This window comes from Seriola aureovittata, chromosome 2, assembly GCF_021018895.1.
Source record: "Seriola aureovittata isolate HTS-2021-v1 ecotype China chromosome 2, ASM2101889v1, whole genome shotgun sequence".
Taxonomy (NCBI): domain Eukaryota; kingdom Metazoa; phylum Chordata; class Actinopteri; order Carangiformes; family Carangidae; genus Seriola; species Seriola aureovittata.
The window spans coordinates 8,499,186-8,521,199 of NC_079365.1; the positions used below are offsets into that span (position 1 = coordinate 8,499,186).

The 22,014-nt window shown below is 42.3% G+C and overlaps 1 protein-coding gene across 2 annotated transcripts in view; it reads left to right on the forward strand.

Annotated features, from left to right (window-relative positions):
* tafa4b (TAFA chemokine like family member 4b) overlaps window positions 1–22,014 on the forward strand; it is a 41,949-nt gene that overhangs the window by 7,580 nt on the left and 12,355 nt on the right. For both annotated transcript variants that reach the window (XM_056400243.1, XM_056400233.1), the window contains exons 2-4: window positions 8,968–9,110; window positions 10,512–10,627; window positions 19,597–19,752. In XM_056400243.1, the coding sequence (XP_056256218.1) occupies window positions 9,037–9,110; window positions 10,512–10,627; window positions 19,597–19,752 (346 nt within the window). In that variant the 5' untranslated portion in view covers window positions 8,968–9,036. The remainder of the gene's footprint in view (window positions 1–8,967; window positions 9,111–10,511; window positions 10,628–19,596; window positions 19,753–22,014) is intronic.

Sequence of the window (22,014 nt, forward strand, 5' to 3'; positions counted from 1 at the left end):
AGCTGCGGCGGGGAAGCGCTGCGGTGGTGGCGGAGCCTGGGGCGGTCATCACAGCAGTCCTCAAACAACACTGCGCCTCATGAGGGGAGGGAGAGGGTTTAACCCTGTGGGATGCAGAGCACGAAAGGGGGGAAACGGTGGACAGATGGGGGAGGAGAGGAAGAGATAGAACAACACAGAGGGGCAAGAAGGGAAACCAGGGCCCCGTGTGGGTATTAGCTGGACGGAGAGCTGGATTGAACGGATGTGTGAGAGAGAGGCTTCAAAAGAGGGGAGTATGGATAGTCAGGACTGAGGGGAAATCTGTCAGATGAGTGAATGAGTGTGTGTAAATGTGTATGTCCCTGTTTGTGTGCACAGTTTATGTGTGTGCGTGCTGGAGGTGATGGCTTTGTAATGAAAACAGCAGGCAGCCAGCGGTCGAGGGTCCCTCTTGGTGGCTGACTGATGTCAGTCACCAGTGGACAATAGCCTCCCTTTGGGACGGCTGCTCGGTTGAGGATGAATCTTTATTGTGAGTGTGTTTACGTGTGTCTGTGTGTGTGTGTGTTTGTGTGTGTGTGTGTGTGTGTGTGTGTGTGTGTGTGTGTGTGTGCATGTGTGTGTGTGTCACTTCACATTTACTGGATTGAACATATTTACGCATATGTTATCCAGGATGAAACAACTGACAATTATTGCCAAAGCACTATCCTGTGTTTGCATTGAAATGGAGGAAACTGGAAGTGAATTACATGTTTTTATATTAATCACACTGTGGCTTCATTCAAGCTCAAGGTTAGGCACATAGTGATTATGGCTAAGGTTAGGGCAAGTCTACAGGGAATAAGTAGTAGTAAGTCAATGTAAAGCGCCAAATCATAAAAACAAGAGTGTGTGTGTGTGTGTGTGTGTGTGTGTGTGTGTGTGTGTGTGTGTGTGTGTTGTTAGTATCTGCATTTACAAGCACGGGTACATTTGTATGAAAATGTTTTTGTGTCAGCATAATCGTTCTTGAAATCCGTGCGTGATCCTCGTGTGGAATTGCTTTGTAGGAGTGTGTGAGCGTGTGCGCCTGTTTGTGTGTGAGAGGGGTAAGAGGCCCTGCTTGTCTCAGGGGAGCGGAGTGATATGGTGTCATGCTCTGGAGACCCACAGACAAATTAATTCACTTATTGACACCGCTGACACGTCTCAGTGACTTTGTAAAATGAACAATTGATCAGGATTCCTCTCTCTCTCTCTCTCTCTGCTCTCTCTCTCTTTGCCTCTCTCTTTCTCTCTCACACTCTATTTTCCCGACCTCTCTTTCCCCTTCTCTCTCTCCTTCTCTGCTATTCCCCACTCTGACCATTCTCTCCAACTCCTTCTTCTGTAGGTTTCCTCCTCTCCCTTCCTTTTCCGCCTTTTTCTCTCCTACTTGTATCAAGCTCTGCCTTTCCTTTGGCTGGCCAATTGACAGGCGTGGCACGTATGATAATTAATATAATTACGCGCAAGCTGGTCATTAGCAGTAGAGGCGACTGATATAATCAAGATGTCGGTTTGTCTGCATATGAGTTTCTGTGTGTATATGGATGTGTAAAGATAGCAAACCCAGTGTGTGTGTGTGTGTGTGTGTGTGTGTGTGTGTGTGGTGCCAGAGAGAAGGAGAGGCTGTGAAAGCAGCAGTGAGTGAGCTTCTTTATCTGTGTGTCCATTGATTTAAAGCTGTTGTGCGAAAGCCTCATGAGGCCCAGAGTTGGAGTTCAGTGAGCGTTTGTCCCGTGCTTTTCTCTGGGCCTAAGGAGCAGCTACAACTATACAGAGGTCGAAGCTCATAGAAAATCAAAGCAGGCTCCACATCAAGGTTGTTTATTTTCCATTAATCATAATTCGGCCACAAAGCACAATGAATTGCTGCTGCTCTCGGGAGTCTCACTTGTCAGGGCCTCGGCCTGTTTTTGTTTGGCTGCGGGCTGTCATTCGATACACAGCGCCACAGACGAAGGGTCCAGTCAGGGTGGGCAATACAGACACACACACACACACACATAACACACACACACACACACACACACACACACACACACACATACACACACACACACACATACCCACACACACACACACGCACACACACACACACGCACACACACACACACACACACACACATACCCACGTGCAGACTTTGTTCCTGTCTGTTTCTGTTTCTTACTCTTTGTACAGAGAGGAGCAAAGATCAGTGATTGGGTTTGTAGACACTATGTTTTATTAGTAGGTTAAGTTGTGCTGCCTCCCTTCCACGCTGCTCAGGTTCACCGGTTTTCTCCTCTACACCTGTCCTTGTTTTGGTCCTTCACTTATACAGTAGGGAAGAAAAACTTGGGGACAGTATGCAAGCTTTTGAAAAAAGGGGAAGATAAAGAAAGAAAAAAAGAAAGAAAAGAAGCACCTTATAGACCAAAGAGTTGGTTTCCCATTACCAGAAAATTGCTCATCCTGTTACATAGTGAAAATGCTAAATTTTGCATTATTGTTCTCATAAATAATTCCTAATCCTATTACCAAGTCTGGTATTAGTAAAATAGTAAAGCCAGGATGTAAAAAACAACTTTTACTTTATTAGTTGTGCATGATAGTGTGAATAAAATGTGTAAACGGGTGTGCATGTGCTTGCATGCACAAGTGCTGGTATGAAATCACTGTAGTGGGAAACCTCACAGTACATCTTGCACGGAGGGAGGCGGATCTGTAGTGGAAGCAGAAAGCGTACTGAGTGAACAGAACAGTATATAAAGATTGTGATTCACCATTCTAAATCACAGTGTTTACTTTTTTTTTCATCACAAAAGCAAGCTGCAGCCAGCAAGAATAAAAGAGGAGTAACAACAGGAGAAAGACATCAATATTGCAGATACCTAGTTTGTCTTGAGCAGAGAGGGGAAGAAAACCTGCCAAAAATGCGTGTGGGTGTGTATAGCCATCTAAAAGTGTCTCCTTTTCTTTCCAACTTTCCATCCATCTTCTAGTGCTGAGGGACACAGACTTTTAATAGCCTTTTATTGCTTTATTAGAGTGAGCCGGATTTACAGCCCGGGCCGTGCCTCTCTCTGTCAGTGGCTCTGAGGAGGGCTGCTCTGATCTATGTCGGCCCATGCTGCCTGTCTGGGTTTTAAACAACAAACTTGTAAAGAGGAAACCAGAGAATGGGCCGTGGTCAGAGACTTGTTGTGTTAGTGATCTAATGTTTATTATCCTGTTGGTGTCTGTGCTTTTTTCCCCTTCATAAAACAAGTAACAGCCTACATCTGCCCCCCCCCCCCCCCCCCCCCGCTTTAGTAGGAGTGGTTGTTAAAAGACTTTAATGAGACTGTCTTGCAATGTGTTAATGTGACAGGTACTTTCAGCAAAACCGCACTATGAAACAAATACTCCTGTTCATCCTGTGTAAACTGTAGGAAGTGTGATCTTTGTGAACACAGCATGAGTCTGCCATTGTAAAGCAGCTGGAGAAGTGACTGGCCGCCTGCTTTGACAGATGAAACACACGTTGGGAGTCCCATCAGTTCTATACAGACAGATAGATAGATAGAAGAGGAGGGGAGGGAGTAGAGAATGGTAGAGAAAGAATGATAGAATAGACAAAGAAAAACAGCAAAGTCCAGACACACAAAAACAAATGAATTTTGTAGCCTCTTGCACACACACACAGACACACACACACACACACACATTTCGTGGTCACTGGATCCTAAGACGATGGCTTGTGCAGCAAGGTGGGATTTGGACTTAAGTGCAGGCCGATCAATTGAGCTGTAATGGTACCTTAGTGCCAAGGCCATTCTCTGAACTCTGCAGTCAATACCAGAGCCAGGTAATGGCCATGAATTCAGACTTTCACTCACAACTCTCTTTCCTCTCTTTCTACCCACCTGGACATTTCACCAAACAGAGGATCCTCCACTTAATTGCTTGTTGGTTTATTGGAGGAAACAATATAGTGGGGGGAGGTGTGACAGAACGGATGGATAGCAGTGAGCAGTTGCAATGTTTTTATATGTCCCTCAGATGGCTTCTGAACTTATGGCCTCATATATATATATTATATATATATATATATATATATATATATATATGTATATATATAATCATATACTGTAAAATATTATAAATGTACAATTGCTGTGTACCTTACAAAGCTATAGGCACAGTGATACAGAATCCATACAGAATTGTAGCTACATATTTGTGCATGTGGTTTTAGAGAACATATTCATGGCGTGTACTTTATGTTATAAACAAAACTACCATATGTACTGTGTTTGAGAAGTATTAGTAAGTGAGTGGTAAGAAGTGTTAACATTATGTCATATGAGAAACAATGGCATTAGCTTGTACATAAGTGACACTAGAACAGAGTAATTTATGTACAATTTCAACATATAGAGTGTGTACCAGAGTACATACATTTCACAGTTAACACACAGTCTGATTCCACAATGATGTGGAACTGTGTGAATTGTGTGTGTCTATCACTGTGTCTGACTGACATGCATTATGTCCAAGGTTCCTGCTTCACTGCCTCTGTGTAATGCCACAGTCAAAGGAAATCCCATGCACATTCTGACACAGCTTCACACGCCCACAAACTTGCCTGGTGACGTGTTGAAGGAAAATTGTTGGGATATGATTAGAACTTGTAGTCGGGGGGTTACCGACTTTATTTTAGCAAACAGAAAACAGCGGGAGTGGAGAAAGCAGAGGTACTCATCTGCACACTGATAAAGGGAGGCGAGGGGAGAAAGAAAGACAAATGCACACACATGTGCAGAGGCATGGATGCTGTAGAGAGCAACAGTGACAGGAATAAGTGAGAACAAACAGGAACCAGGAAAATATCAGGCTGATCATGAGGGGAAAGGAAAATATATGGAGCTCTGGCTTCTGAATACATACTGGTGTGTTAATTTAAGCTTGTGTGTGTCTCTGTTTGTGAGAGAGTGCGCTTATGTGTGGGCACACACCCGCTCTGTCTGCCTGGCGACCCAGAGGAAATGGCGAGGAGCAGCATGCTGTAATGGTTTAGAGTCAGAGGCAGACAAATATATAGAAGCAGAACATTACACACCCTAACTGAATGTTAATACTGTGCATATCGGCAGAAATCTGAAACGCTTCACATAAGATTCCACCGGGCTTTGTGCTTTCGGCCGTTTCATTTTCGATATCTTTCCGCCTTAGGGAGATGCACTTTGTTTTACACTGATATGCTTTTTGTCTGCTTTGTCTGTGTCTGGGCACAGAAAATCACCATACTCAGATATACTGGTGTGATGCTTCTGTGGTCTTCAATCTCACTGCCTTTCTATTTTCCACACATGCACACTGGAGTTCAACCAAAACCCATGTGACAAAAGCAATACTGTTTTTTGCTCCTCTATCTGGGATCTAGACATTTATTTAGCTTCATTTCATTTCATACTTCATGTAAATGAAAAAAACTGTTCTCAGACGGAAAGCAAAGGCTCCAAAACAGCATTATGTGCCTCATGGGAGATGAAATCTTTGCTCTAAACACGGACTAAAATTATTACTGGCAGCCATTTAGGGTAGGTGATCCTGTGAATCTATTTTATTGTAGAGAAAACTCCAGGAGACGACACTACCTCTGAATAAATAATATGTAAAAGGCACAGACTGAACCACTAAGAACGAAAACATTAAATGTACAGCAAATTTTAAATTGGACTTTTACTTCCTGTTTTTATGTCATGAAGAATCATCGGCATTCACCACATGTCCCAGCTGATAGAAAATACCAGTGTTGAATATCTGAAAAGGAACTAGAAATGTAGTTTGCCTTAAATGAAGCACAAAGGGAAAATTTGATCCTAATGTGGACACAACATATGCTCAGTCATTTTCATGTTCATTTCATCCTGCTGTTATTTCTTCACCACAACATTGCCACTTGTGGTCTGTAGGTCGACTATAATAAAGTCACTGAAATGTCATTTAATGCATCATAGATTTCAAGACATGAGTTGTCAAATTACCGTGACACTGAGCAAAATATGAATCTTATTAATCTTAATCTTATAAGAAGAAATATGAAAAGGGGAAATATTGACCTGTGTATGAGCTAGAGAAAAGGTCAAGGGTCACCAGTGTCATCCTGGTGAGGATTGTGAATGAAATAGGGCCAAAAGTTGTTGAAAAATCTTTTGGATGGATCAACCAAATGACCAACATCTTCATACTGAGGTGGCTACAGTTTGATGACGAGACTATCGAGTTGAAAATTCCTGTTCTTATCATCAAGTCTGATCAAGTCTGGGAGATGCAATCACTCCAATGAGAGATAATGCATTCATTTAAGAAAGACAAACCAGAGATGTTCACAAAAGCCCAAGGTTGAAGACTGTTACGTACCGAACAGGTGACACTCACATTATCCTGTAATAATGCAGTTTGGATTCTTCGCAGGAGCTCAGTTCTACTGAACGGGAACTTCCTGTACTATCCTTGCAAATGATATAATCTCTGTGACTGAGAAACAGCAGCGTGTAAGTGACATCCACATCATGCAAAGAGTGTCTCACTGCTTTATTCTTGATGTTCGGCATGCATGCATGTTTCCTGATATGGCAGATAAGGTCACCCAGGTTGTATGTAGAAGTATCATTTTGCTGATGACGCGTGTGCATTTCTATGTTGCCGATTTGTGCAGTGCGTGCTGGCGGAAGATGTGCTGTTTGGATGCAGGGCACACAGATGTATTTGTGGCCGAGGTGGGTTTGTCTCATTGCATGTCAATGAGCCCCCGTGTCACTCCTCTGTGATTACTGCAAGAAATGACACAGATCAGCCCTTCAACCCTCAGAGACAGAGAGAGAAAGAGGAGGTGGAGAGGGTGATACAGAAAGAGGGATAATTTTAGAAAGAGCGGGACTTGATGTTCTCAGATAATCTTGAGCACGTTTGCGCACTGTTTGTTAACGTGAGTGTGTGTATGTGTGTCCTTTCTGCTGCCAAATCCAACAACTTCTCACAGCCGTGATGACCAGCTGATCCCCACGCACACCTCTGCTTCCTTCAACATAACGCCCCCCGGGACACTCGTGCCTTTTTGGTTTATATGAAAATGTATGAGACTGTGTGTTAATCAGCATTAGCACAGATTGTTTTGTTTCTTTTTTTCTTATTTATTACTCTGTTGTAAGGCCACAATCTGTGTATATGTGTGACACCCAGTAGAGGTGACAGCCCCGCTGTGACTGATGGCATGTTCTGTCCCTGAAGTCCCGACTAGACTGAGCTGCATCTGGAGACCACACATACACACACACAAACACACACACATGCACTATTGTGCTCTTTTAATGAGTGTATCAGAGAACAAAGCTGATAAAAATGCGTGCCATGGCCCAGCCTTTAAAAAGAGAATAAGAAATGGGCTACTGTGCTGCCATGCAGCATGCCTAATCACTCCACACACACACTCCACACACAGCACATTGCATACTTTCACATACTGTACTGAAATGAAACACACAAATGCAAAACACACGAAGACACTGACACAAATCACACAAAAGAAATAAACACACAAAATGCTAATCTAAAATACACAAATATATAAATACTGTACAGGGTGGCACTGATATTGTTTCTGCATTTGCATTCCACTTCCTCTGCAGAGGCTCATATTTAAGAGGCACTCACACATTCATCCCCTACTTTATGCAGTGCGTCTGCTAACATAATATATTATGCAGTATATGTTTAAACTGTTATTTCTCAATGTCACCACTGCTCCTAGTATCATTGCCTTTCTCTCACTTTCTGCCCTCTCGTCATCTCGCCACCTCTTTTGTCCTGCTCATCATCCCATCTCTGTCTTCCTGAGCTGTGCCACTCCTTGATGTTGTGTTGAAAGATAATTTGTCTTTAGCTTAACCAATCATTCTCTCTGACTCCCGTTGCCTTTCCTAGTTTCTCACTTATGTAGAACTAATGTGCTTGTTCCTAAAGAAGCCTGAATCTGCTCCGTCTTTGACTGATTTGTGGCCTGTGCTGTTGGTTCATTCTCCACTAGGGGGCAGTGACACTACATCGATAGCTCAGAGGAGGCAGCAGAATTGGTTGGAGCTGACACCTTCCTAGGAAGTTTCTGAGCAAATCAGCAGACTGAGCTGCATATCAATGAGTCATGATGAATAATGAAGGTTTGAGGAGGGGAGAACATTTTGTTATTAATGTGAATCTGTTGTCTTTCATTTAGATTGCAGAGTTAGTCCCTTTGTAAAGAGAGGTGTGTTGACACACTCTTACAGCAGGATGGTAATTTACCCAGTGAATGTGCGAGTCAGTGTGTGTGTACGAGTGTGTAGCAGTGCACACGCTTCAGAAGCTGTCACTCAGCGGTAATTAGGGAGAGTGTCTCCTGCTGTCCTCTGACACTGTTTGAATTTACCTTGCAAACACTGTGCAAATATACTGTATGTGTGTGTGTGTGTGTGTGTGTGTGTGTGTGTGTAAAGCACCAGCTTGTGTGTAGGGCTTGTTTGATGTTTGATTGCTGCCGGTCAGTGTTTTAGCTCTGAGGTTATTCTGCAGGTTTTTCTTATGTACACCCATTTTGGAATCAATTTAAGTTTTTACTGTGCTAAGTACACCGTTTTAGTGTGTCCATCAGTGTATGTGTTTGTACACGATAGCATATGAGAAAGTGTGTGTGTGTGTGTGTGTGTGTGTGTGTGTGTGTGTGGGGGGGGGGGGGGGGGGGATGTGTGATGTCTAGAGTGGGGATCACATTCAGCCTGGGGGTAGGTGAAACTATTGTAAACAATGGATCTGACAGAATCTAGGCCTTCACATCTCTATCCGTGTGTGTGTGTGTGTGTGTGTGTGTGTGTGGGGGTGAGTAGCCATTGGAGGCCATTGAGGAACCCCAGGGCAGACTCACCTCTCTGACCCAATGTCTCTCTACCTCCTCTCTCCAGTGGCTTCTTCAGTTTGAGGTGAGGAAGAGGAAGGAGGCTGCGGACAGCTGAGGTTGAGTGAATGCAGCCATGGCCTGTACGCCCTGTCCATTGAGGAGCTACTCAGTGGAGGAGAAATCAAAGAGGACAGAGATGATCAACAGGTGAGATGACGTCCTGCACAGATGAACATGATAATTATTATATTATTTATTGTTTAGTCTATAAATTGTCAATGAAAAATCCCATCAAAAGTTCCTGGAGCTCAATTTGACATCCTCCAATGACTTGTTTTGTCCAATCAACAGTTTAAACTCAAAGAGATTGAAGTTATATGGATATAAGAGAAAATCTGAAAATATTCACCTTTGTGAACTGGGAACCTGCTTTTTTATTTTTGAAAAATACCTTCAGTGATTAATCCATTATCACAGCTCTCGTCCACTAATTTTCCAGTCGATTGACTAATTGATTAATCAGCTAGTTTTTTCATGAAAAAAAAAACATCCAAACAACAGTGGAGCTAAAATGCTTAATTGATCAAGAGAAAATTAATCAGCAACTATTTTGATAATTGATCATTTGAGTTATTTTTCCAGCAAAAAATCGTTCACTCATTTCAGCTGCTCAAATGTGAGACTTTGCTGCTTCTCTTTGCCATAAATGATTGTTAACAGAATATATTTTAGTTTTACACCGTTGGTTGGACAACACAAGCAATTCTAAGACCTCACTGTTGGGTCTGGGAAGTGTGATAGATGTTTTCACTATTTTTTGTTTCAAATACTTGTATAGTGAAGCTTGAGCATGATTCATACTACAGGTCGTCTAATGCACATAATGCTTCAATACTATTATACAGCGACAAATAAACAACAAAGGGAAGGGACAAGAGATAAAACAAGCAAAGGCAAACACAGACACAAAAGAAAAACAACAGTGATAGAAACAAACACACAAACAAAAAACTCCTTGGAGCACACAATGTTTTTCACTATGTTTTAACGTTTTATAGACAAAAACGATTAATTATGCAGGATGATCAATAATGAAAATGATGATTAGCTTCAGCCCATAACCACATATTATTATTTCTAGGCTGAGCCTCATGTTTCTTTCATTGTAACCTGTCACGACTCATAAAATGAACTTTTTTGTAATTGTCTGCTGCCAGAAGAAAAGTTGGAAAATTGGAAGAGTTAATCCTAATTTAATACTAATAGGCATGAAAGGATGCTGGTAACGTAGTGGTACAGCTGGTGATAACCACTCTGCCTATTGTACGTGTTTCTGAGTTGGAAGACATTTTTCCTCAGTTCTATTCTGTTTCCCAGCTTGTCATTGTTTCTCCTGACCTTTGCTGGCTCACCTCTCATATTGTTCTGCTTGTTCGAAGAGCAATATTTTTGTTTGCTGTGCTATTCTGTATCCTGTCTTTTTTTTGTGTATGTGTGTGTGTGTGTGTGTGTGTGTGTGTGTTTGTCGGTTCTGACCTCTTCTCATGCCCTCTTCCCCCCCCTTTGCTCTCTCTTTGCCCCTCTCTCTTCCCTGTCCCTCTCTCTTAGGATGAAACTGTGGGGGAGGTCAGCTTGGCCTTTGCAGGTTGCCTTCCTCGTTGCCTTGGTGATGCTCTGCGTTGACCCGGTGTCCGCTGGCAACCGTAACCATCGGGGACCGACAGGTACACCAGGTCTTGCTCTGAACCCCCCCTTCCACCACCATGAGAGGTTAATTACACTGTCACTGCAGAGGTACAACACATGTTCTCTGAGCCTGTCACTGACGGAGCCATCCCCATCCTGGAGGAGGGGGCTGAGCGGGAACAATTTGCTCTGTCCCTCAGTATGACAGAATGTAATCTAGACAAGACCTCGTTTTGGGTTTGGATGCAAACATACCCCTGTTTGAGTGATCGAAAACCCAACAGATACAAATGGCACTTAAGCTGTCAGGAGCTGTCGACACAAATAGATCAGTGTAGGTGTGATCTGATCTATTCAGAGTGGTTGCAGACGTTCAGCAGTTCAGAGGTGGTGCTGTTGTCAAGCGGCCTGACTCTTCGTGGTTTGGGTTTTCTTTAAAACAGTATATATGTGTGCATGTAGGCCATGTAGGCTCATGACTTCTAATCCTCAGGCTCATAATTGCCAATGCCTGCATTAATATGCAAGCCCTGCAGCCTAACCACCCCCACCTCCCCACCCCCTCACCCCTTAACCAAGGCACCACTATTTCCTAAGTAAATCCATAAAAAAAGAAGAAAAAAAGAAAACCATGCCAGCGCTGACTTAATTCAGGCCCATAAGCTAAATATATTCTCTATCTTTAATTTCCATAAGTCATAGAGACAGGCCTCCCCCCAACCAAAAGATGACCAATACAGTCTTATTAATAATTCATTGGGGCTGGCTACAGGGACAGTTGTGCTGAGTCACACAAGATCTTGTGCCGCGATTTGTTGGCGACAACCTCCCAAGTCACCTCTTCCTTGGACTTAATTATGACAATTTCCTTAATTATCTCTGGGTTTCTTTGCTCTCACAGCTCATGTTTTGCAAGGTGACCTTTACGTGCCACAGGAATGCTACCAGCACCCAGTCTATGCAAGTGAGTGATGGTATTAGTTTCCTTTTTGACGGAGAGGAGGCAGCCTGCTTACGGCAGGGACACTACTAATTGCAGGCCTTGTGTATTGTGAAGGTCAGCATGAGTACCCATCTCCTTCTTACTTCACTTCTGCTGTGAAACAAGATGACTCTCTCCTGAACCGACTGGTGCTTTTTATTAGGGGGTTTACTTTAATTAGTGGAAGTTTAAGACTTGTTGGCTGTGAATACCAGCAGACACATACGCAGCAGTTTGAGGCTGAAAAATAATTGGCTGCATGTTATGACTGTGAGATACGTTTTCTGCTTAAGTGCTGTTTTGTTGGCAGGTCAGTGAGGCATCTGTTTGATCCATGTTTCTGGTGATGTACCATTTGCTGCCACATGGTGGCTCTAGAGGTCAAAAAATGCTCCTCTAGAAATATGTTTTTTTTTCTTAGTCTCATTTACTCAGTGTCATTCTCAAAGGCAATCTGTCACTTTACAGAAACTCACCTCAAAAACAAATCATTAATAGGGATAGGTGGAATGAATGTCAACTAACCACGTGCACATGATATAACTGACAGTTGTCACTTTAAATAAATGTGGGAAAAAAGTAGCATCTGCTTTCTTTTTTATTTTGCAGCAGTACTCTGATGGGTATAAAAGATAGAGCAAGAGTAGAATGAGCCACCAAATGTGCTCCTCACTCACAGTCATAGTGTCTCTGTAATCTCAGCACATGACCACCTGGCAGCTGCTGCATAAAGTGTCTGAAAACCAGTTTATGTCGATTTATGTTGCTTTTTATCTGACCTACAGATGGCAAGTACTAGATACATCCTAAATGATTAAAAAATTAAACTTAAAAAAAACCCATATGTATATACTTTTAAATTTTTATGGCCTGTATTGCCTGACATTGACTTGCATCACTTTTAAGAGTAGTAATAAATAACAGATAGCTATTTTAGAAAAGAAATAAAATCAGCAAATCATTGCAGGTTGTAGTAATGTCTTGCCCAAGACAGATCCCTGCAGGTCCACGTCTCTCTCACTCCTGAACATCCATGTAACAGCAGCTAAGAGCACAAACAAAATGCACCTATATGTTCACATCTTAACGCTAAAACATTCAGCCATCAGAGATGATCTGCTAATCTGTTCATTACTCTTACTGCCATTTTCACAGTTGGCCCTCTCACAAATAGAACAATGGTGCAAAGAAAATTATGAAACCTAATGCAAAACACGCGCATTAACACACCTGTCAGGTCTTTATTGCTATTCATTTAGTCCTGTGCTGGATTTCATAACAATTACAAGGAACAATTCACAAGCAGGTCACACAATGAATTGCAGTCCAGGAGCTGTCAAGGTAATGCAACACAAATAATTATGCACTCTAACTTATTGTGTTGTTCTTTATTGAAACATCATACTTACCTGCAGGTAAAACCACTGACTGTGTTCTTATAGCTCTGATTCTGAGAAGCCTTCTCAAGTATTTTGACAGTGAAATCACTGAAATTCTAATTTTCCCTTTTTCTTTTTCTTTTTTTCTTTTTTTGAATTTTTGACTTTTTGATACCGTGGCCCTGAGAGCTCAACGCACTGCAACTTAAGAAAACACATGCAAACACACAAACGCGCTGCTGGTCACGCCGGTCACGAGTTGGACCTGAACCTGGGCACCGCACCTGCCTCAACATTGATCACAAAAGATATCTTACATTCAGAAAGATGCATTTCTTCATGAATTCATGGAGTGTTTGTGGGACGGCCTGTGTTCACCTTGGCTCATGTGAGGACCTGCATACTCAGCTATTTCTGCTTAAAATATAAGCAAGCTTCGCTGTAAACACATTTTACACTACATCTGTGTGTGTATGTACTGTTTGTGTGTCCCTGCACATGTTTAAGCAAGCATACCCTACTACAGTCTGTGGCTGCTTAGAAGATGCCTCCTTTTAAAAAAAAAAAAACAAAAAAAAAACCAGCTCTGGCAAGGTCTCAGGGAAAAGGTTTTATTGGGAATAGATTTGTTGCACCTGAGCACTCAGCCGTACCAACAACCTGTTATGATAATTAGCATAAAGCTGGGTGAGGCCTGATGTGGGCCTGTTAAACACTGATAATGTCAGGAGGATTGATGGGCTGTGCTGGACCAGGGTAAGGAGGACATTGAGGAGAGTGGAGGAGGGGAAGGAAGGGCAGCTAGTTATCTAAGAGCTTAAAGAGGCCAGAATTTAAAAAGAGACACATTTAGGAGATTCAGCAACTAGGTGTAGTGTGTGGATATGTTGCTTTATACTGGAGAGGACTTGGGAATATGTTTGACATCATCATCCATGATCTTTGTACTCGTGAAGCCTTCCAGTTGGTTCCTACAGAGACGTACAGTATGTCCCCTCTGCATTGACTTTGCCGCCTCCGTCAGATTTGCTAGATATCTGGCCTTTCAAAGAAGTGGACATGCCTGTCAGATATTGACAGGGGAAAGACACGGCCTTTTGATAAATTGCACAGTGTTCCTGCTTGCCTGTGTCTGTCAGAATACATCAATCGCCCGGCTAACCCATCAGTTCAAGGTAGCTTGGTTTGTTGGCTGCCCAGCTACTGTTGACACCCCCCACCACCCCCCACCCACCCACCCACCCTACCTCCCTTTTGCCTGCCGCAGGAATAGAAGCATTTAGCCATGCTTGAGAAGTCTTTTCATCTCAGCGTGTGCTGGGCTCTATTACACTGAGACGGCCATAACAGAATGGTTTAAAGGCAACATTGAGACATTAGATACACTGTTATTATGTGTATATAGCTGGAGGGTGACTGCTCAACACATGAATCTTAAGCAGATGAGGTGATAGGCTGCTGCACTCTGAGCAGCGGCTGGTGGAGGGAAGACAAAACTGAGAGGGCTCATAGTAAAGCTGCAGTACTTCAGTCCGCTCTCCACACCCCTTTTTCTGATGTCTGGCGCTTGTCCTGGTTTTTGTGTTATTTTAATTCAGACCTCTTGATTTTGTACAGTTTTGATTTAGAGTTGGTTTTAGTCACAGCTGGAGTGGATATTGACCTGATTTTATGCTTTTTGCTCCTGGAACCAGTTACATTTTCTGAAAAATCACTTCTCAGTAACACTGTGTGACAGAAAATCATAAGGTTCTCATATCGACAAATTCCTATGTAGTTCAGTACAGTTGCATCACCCATGAAACGTTTATGAACAGTTTGTTCTGTAAGAAACACACAGCTGATACTGGCACCAATTTCAAAACTGAAACAATGTTGAAATATGTCAATTATACACTAATAATGCTATCGTTATGGTAGACAATTCTATTCGCAATAAAGACACAAAATTGCTTTACAGCTCTTGTTTCTGGGCAGCAAGCGTGGGTGGTTCTGAGTCGATTTCTCCCACATTAAATAGATTTTGGCTGTAAACTCCATATGCTTCTCTAACCTCTGTTTATTGATTTAATACCTTGGATGCTCAAGGGTATAAATCATTGATAACCCTTCAAAGATGCATATTTCTGCCTAGAAACAGGCCCACACTTACAAATTAGTTGAATATTTTGACCTTTTCCAGCAAATGACCACTGGTGTACCATGATAAAACTTTATTTGCATGGCAAAAAAAAAAAAAAAGTCAGGAGGCCAGTGATATAGGACACTAGTGTAGCTAAGACTTCTGTTGCGGCTTACACTATATTTTTATTCTTTACTCACATTTCTGTGACACCATATAGACATTTTCCACCTCACCACTGAACTGAAGACACCATCAACTTTATTCAAAAGCTGAGAGATAACAACACAACCTAAACAGACTTTCATTTTCTCAAATTATAACATGTTTGATGTTTTTTTGTAACCACTGATATTAAAGAAGACAAGGTTTTGGGATATGATGTGTGTCAGTGGAGAGTCACTTTTATGTGCAGGTCTAAAGAATGCAAATTAACTCTTTTCCTTTAGCATGCACACTCAGTTTGAGGTCAGCGGTCATGCCTGCACTCACAGTTGGAAAGGCGGCTACCACCACACACAGGAAACTGGAAAATAATATAACTTTAACAGGATTTTTCCGCAGGATATAATTTACTCCTAACTTTTGAACTGAAGTCCTTCACATTTCTTCTTTGTCGCATTTTTGCACCGTTTTATTCCAGTTAGTGATAGTTGTGAGGCAACAAATCATCTTTGTTCTTTGTTTCTCCATGCAGTTTGTTGTGCTTCTCCCTGGTGAAGGCTGCGCTAGCAACACACCTTCCACTGCTCACACACACACCTTCAAAAGCTTTGCAGTTTTAAAACACAAACAGCCTTGGCCCAGCTCTCATGTAGGCAATAAAGAGTGGAGACCTGTGAACCTTCTGACCTCATTATGCCAGCGAGAGGCGAGCTGCTCTTTGTTCTTTCCGCTGCCTGTGACACCCCTTCTCCTCCTCCTGTATGACTCTCTCCCTGACTCTCTCTCCCACCTACAAGCTGCCTGTTTCTGCGATGGGGGCCGGCCGATTGACCAGTTTTACCCTGTCACCACTCTACACAGTGGAATTAATTATCAGTAATGATACTGAGGGCATGAGTCTGAAGAAAACAAGGGCAATTTGATTCGTATTTGACTTTTTTCCATCAGTGCTTAGAATGTGATTATTACAGTTATGATTACGTCTTCACTGATATTTCTACAGCTACAGAGTTCTGCTCTATTTTATTCTATTCTAGATTTCTCTCAGTAGATAAAGGCTATATGTGTGTGTGTGTGTGTGTGTGTGTGTGTGTGTGTGTGTGTGTGTGTGTGTGTGTGGGGTAATCTGGCAGCTGCTCCGGCCTCAGGAGAGCCTGAGACAGAGGAGTGAGGGAAATGAAAGTGGAGGGATGATAGCGGAGGGGCGCCCTCAGAAAGCCAGGGATCATTGATGGGGCTCTCTAGAGAAGAGAACAAACAAACTTTAAATCAGAAAGGATGAGAGGGGCCATGGCCTGCAGAAATGGAACCCTCTGCAGAGTGTGTATGTGTGCTGTGTTTGTGTGTTTGCGTGTGTGTGTGTGTGTGTGTGTGTGTGTGCGTGTGTGTGTGCGCAGACTTTTGTGTCTGCCTGCAAAGCTCATTCAGCTGAGCGTGAAAAGTTTTGGAGTCTGGGTAAAGTCACGTACATAAATGAAATCTGGGCTTATGGTACAGTATAACCAAGGTTTTTGCAGGGCTGTAAAGAGGCTTATAGGTAGTAATGTCGCCAGCAGGGTTTGCTGTGCTCGGGAAACGGTGCCAGAGACTCTCAGGAGTGCACAACAAGCTTTGAGAGTGAAGATAAGGCAGCTAGAATCCTTTCAGAAGCCATAAGCAAAGATTAAATTTACTAAACATTTTACCCAACATTTGTGGTTGGCGTGTTTTCCTTTAGGTGACCGTCCTCCTAAGGGATTCATGGGTTTAATGCGCTTGAGTGAGTGTAACATTAGCATAGACACTTTGCAGTACACATTTCTAAACATAACATATATAAGCCTATTCACACATAATCCTCGCAGCATCCTCATGCACATGATGTTAAAATGTCAACTGCTACATATGTGAATGATACGGTGAGTTCTTTTTATCAGTATGAAGCCATGTTGATCTTTTAGCTTGTGGACTCGCTGATCTGTTTAACACAACACATTTCCCAGAGGAGGATAACAACTGGTTGACATCATCACACACACAAATAAAGACACATTTTGTCACTGGGCAGAAAGCTTTGGGTTAAAATTGACTTGAAGTTGAACGTGTCCTTCTGTCCCGTTACTGTCAGGAGAATGTTATAATTAACCAGACCCAGGTCCCCAGGGAAGTGTGGACTGTGGTGATAATCAAGGGAGATTAGACGCTGTGTGTGTGTGTGTGTGTGTGTGTGTGTGTGTGTGTGTGTGTGTGTGTGTGTGTGCGTGTGTGTGTGCGTGTGTTGACGGTGTCATGTCAGGTGAAAAGCAATTATCCTAACATAAAGTATGACTTTCAAAAACACACACACAAAGTCAGAAGCCAACATATTGTACATACACATGCACAGACACCGCAAACACATGATGAGAAATGCTAAAACTGTATACAGTGGCAAGAGAAAGTATGTGAACCCTTTGGAATTCGCTGTTTTTTCTGCATTCTGTCATAAAATGTGATCTGATATTCATCTAAGTCACAAATGTAGACAAACACAGTTTCCCTAAGATAATATCACACAAAAAGTTATTATCTTTTGTGTCTTTATTAAACACAGCCATCAAAAATTCACAGTGCTGGTGGAAAAAGTAAGTGAACCCCTGGATTTAAAAACTGGTTGAACCTCATTCAGCATCAATAACCTCAAACCAGCTCTTCCAGTAGCTGCTGATCAGACCTGCACAACGTTCAGGAGGAAGTTTGGACCATTCTTCCGACAGACCTTCTTCAGCTCAGACATATTCTCAGGCTGTCTGGTGTGAGTGGCTCTCTTCAGGTCATTCCACAGCATCTCTGTTGGATTAAGGTCTGGACTGTGACTGGGTCACTCCAACAGGTGGATTTTCTGTCTGAAGTCATTCTGGAGTAGATTTACTTTGATGTTAAGGATCATTGTCCTGCTGCATCACCCAGCTTCTACTGATGTTGAGCAGGTGAACAGCCACCCTGATATTATCCTGGAAGAGACCTTGATAAACTTGGAAATTCATTTTCTCCTCTATGATGTTGAGCTGTCCAGGCCCAGAGGCAGCAAAGCCCCAAATCATGATGCTCCCTCCTCCCTACTTCAGCTTTAGGATGTTTTCATGTTGGTATGCAGTGTCCCTTTTTACACAGTACATAGTGCTGCATGTTCTTTCTAAACAATTCAACCTCAGTTTAATCAGTCCACAAAACATTTTCCCACTAGCACTGTGGAGTGTCAAGCTGCTCTTTGGCAAACGCAGCAATGTTTTATTTATTTATTTTGTTGGAGAGAAGCGATTTCCTCCATAATGTAATGTAATAGACACCAGGCTTCATGTAACCATGTACCATGATCTGCGTATAGACTCATGAGCAGAGATGTTAACCAGCTGCAATGATTATTTGAAGCCTTTAGCTGTTGCTCTGAGGCACTCTGTTACATTACTGAGCATCTGCGTTGTGCCTTTGGAGTCATCTCAGCTGGGCGCCCACTTCTAGGACGAGTAGCCACAGAACTAAATTATCGATTTAGACAGTTTGTCCAACTGTGGACTGATGAATATTTAAACTCTTTGAAACCACTTTATAACCCAATCAGTTTTATGCAGATCAACAACTTGTGAGATCTCTCTTTCGTGAGGTGTGTTTCACATCAGCGGACGCGTCTTGTGAACAGCAATCTCAAAATGTTTGAGTGTTTTTGTATCAGTCAGATTAGCTCTGACCCACACCTTCAATCTTGTTTCATTGAATGGACTCTGGGTTTGATAAATGCTGACTCCAATTAGCTTTTGTTAATGCCATTAGCTGAGGGGTTCACATACTTTTAATAGTGATGGGCTCTGGCCAGAAGCCATAATGATTCAAGTGTATTCTATTAGTGGGTTGCTCCACCGCAGGACTCCCTCATAAAATGTGCATGTCTGTTCTTTGCTTAGATCAAGTGGCTTATTTTATGTGAAAAGAGTCCAAAGAAATGATTATTTTTTCAACATGTCTTGCTCCCATTTTTTCTCCTGCACACAATGACAACAACAGAGCTTCCTCTGTGACGACGTTAATGAGGGCGCTGGGCTGAGAATAAAAACAAACTATCACTAAAGAGTGTTTATTTATGAATCAAAGACTATGAGCCCAGAATAAATTGAGGAGTTTATACAAAAGTAAATAATTCAGCAGATTTGTTTAATTTTCAGAGAAGCGGCTGTGGTGTGTATTTGATTGTTTTTTTTATTTTGCAGCACAAATTTATTTGTATTTAAACTACATTTTTTGCAACACCAAACCATCAAAATACCAATAAGCCACCTTTTACAGTCTATGAATTTCTAATAAATAATCCCTGTCTCCTCTCCTTTCTCTCTTTCTCTCTCGTAGTCTCGTACCAGGTGAAGCAGGGGACATGTGAGGTGGTGGCCATCCATCGCTGCTGTAATAAGAATAAGATTGAGGAACGCTCTCAAACCGTCAAGTGTTCCTGTTTCCCGGGGCAGGTTGCTGGTACCACCAGAGCCAGACCTTCATGTGTGGAAGGTAAAAACTTGTGTGTCTCTGTGTGTGTGTGTGTGTGTGTGTGTGTGTGTGTGTGTGTGTGTGTGTGTGTGTGTGTGTGTGTGTGTGTGTGTGTGTGTGTGTGTGTGTGTGTGTGTTTGTGTGTGTGTGTGTGTGTGTGTGTGTATGTGTGTGTGAATGTGTATATTCATATATCCTAGTGTCGTATTTGCAGCCCAATAATCCAGACACTATATTCTTTTCATGTTCAGCTCCAAGCCTCATTTCCAAAAGCTCCAGATTTAAGCACACAATCAGTCATCGTTTCTTAAAAGGAAAGGTAGCAGCTTCTTCAATTTTAAGAAAAAAATAATGCTTTGTATTTCTGTGAAGGAAAGATGCTCCAGCAGACGGAAGTTTGAAGGAGAACTTTTCCCTACAATGATAATCATGCTGGTATAGCTGCTGATTGGCCACCAAATTTACCCTGAAGGAGCTCTAAAGATTCCACACTGTATGAAAACATAATGTATATTCTGTATGAACCCATTCAACTCTTCATGAAAGCTATATGACACCTACAGTCAGGAAGAAACATGTTGTGTTTTCATGACTGCATCACTAAATCAAAGAGAAATATTTGAGATGTCTGGTGCATTATTTTGTTCACTTTTCCCCACAACTCTGCAGCAGGGTCAATTCTGCTGCACCTGTTTGTATCTTTTGGAAACCTTAGGAGCATGACTAGAGTTCAGGATGAGGTTGTGTACACTTGGACAGTGCTTGGCTGCACAACTTGTTTTTAGACTGATTGAGGCACTCCAGATTGATTTTTGAGCGATTAGTAACATAAATAAATGAGTTCATTGCAGGAAAGATTAATAGGTTGTGCTTTATGTGAAATGGTTGTCAGGTTGGATTCTGTGTGAAAAGTGTATTTTTTTAAAAATCAGACAAACAGGGAGACACTGGTCTACTTGTAGCACAAACAGAGCTAAGCCTTTTAATGGAGGCTGAAAGCAGGGAAAGCTGATGGAAAAATAGCACCTGGCCTTTCTATCCCTCTAAACAAAGAAACAAACCATGGGTGAGAAAATGTCTTCTCCCAGTCTCACTCGGGGTGAGACAGGCTCTCAATCAGTCACACTTCATTCTTAAAGTATTTCAGTGTTTCAAAATGCCACTCATACACTGGAACACTTTGGAAGGCGGTTAAATAATATGTTTTTGTGTATAATTGGGATCTAGTCAAGCTGTACATCTCTCGCTAGTCCAGCAGTCTGTGGTTCATCATGTCTCAAGGAGATCACGTAACATGAAAGGTTAAAGCTGCTAATGCAGGTAATGGAAGCCCAGCCAGCAGTGTCTCCTTGCCTTTCCTTATTCCCCCGTGCTGTATGAAAGGAGAAGCAAATATACGACAGCTGTCGGCCGAGACAGCCTCGGCCTCAAGACTGGAAATTTAAACTGCGGTTTAAAAGACCTGATTTTATTTGGGACAGCATTCCGTTTCATATCTGGTCGGGCCACTAGAGTATATGACAGATGGTGATAGACGAAGTATCTTCTTCTGATAACTTTTATAGGTCGAGACATAACATTTGGGTGATAACCCAAGCATTCGCAAGACGAGAGTTTTGGGAAAAATCATCAAATCCATTCAATATGTTGTTCATGATGTTGAGTCAATAATTAAAAAATAAATGTAATATGTATTGGGTATAGAAAAAATAGAGCAGATGATTTAATTTCCATAGAATTCTGCTCACACATCCACAACAGGCATACGTAGACATGTGTGAATGTGTTTGTGCCTTTTAACGCGTGTTGTATAAGTGCGAGTGTTGTGGTGATAGACAGACGAAAGCTGCGGGTCGTTTTCATAGACCTTTGTTCCACCCGTTTGTCTGCGCTGAGAGCTCCTGCCCAGCAAGAAACAAGCAGTGTCAGTGACCCCTATCATCCACAGACGCTCCGCTGAGATCACAAACACACACACAGTGTTTCAGCCAACCCGATCCAATCATGCTGTATTAGCCCCCTACCAGAGCAAAATACATAGTTGTCTCATACATGAGTGGTGCCAGTGAATCTCCGAAGCACACAGGTTATTCAAACTGTTAGGGTCAGCTGGGGGGTGGAAACTGATTCCACACTCACACAGACCTGAACGACTGATACACTCACACAGAGTATTTTCTCAGACATGGGACTTGATCAGAATCGCTGTTTTTGGTTCATGTCCTATGAGAATAAAGTGGTTGCACATTATTATCCTAATGCAGTAAATGAATGAGATAAGAG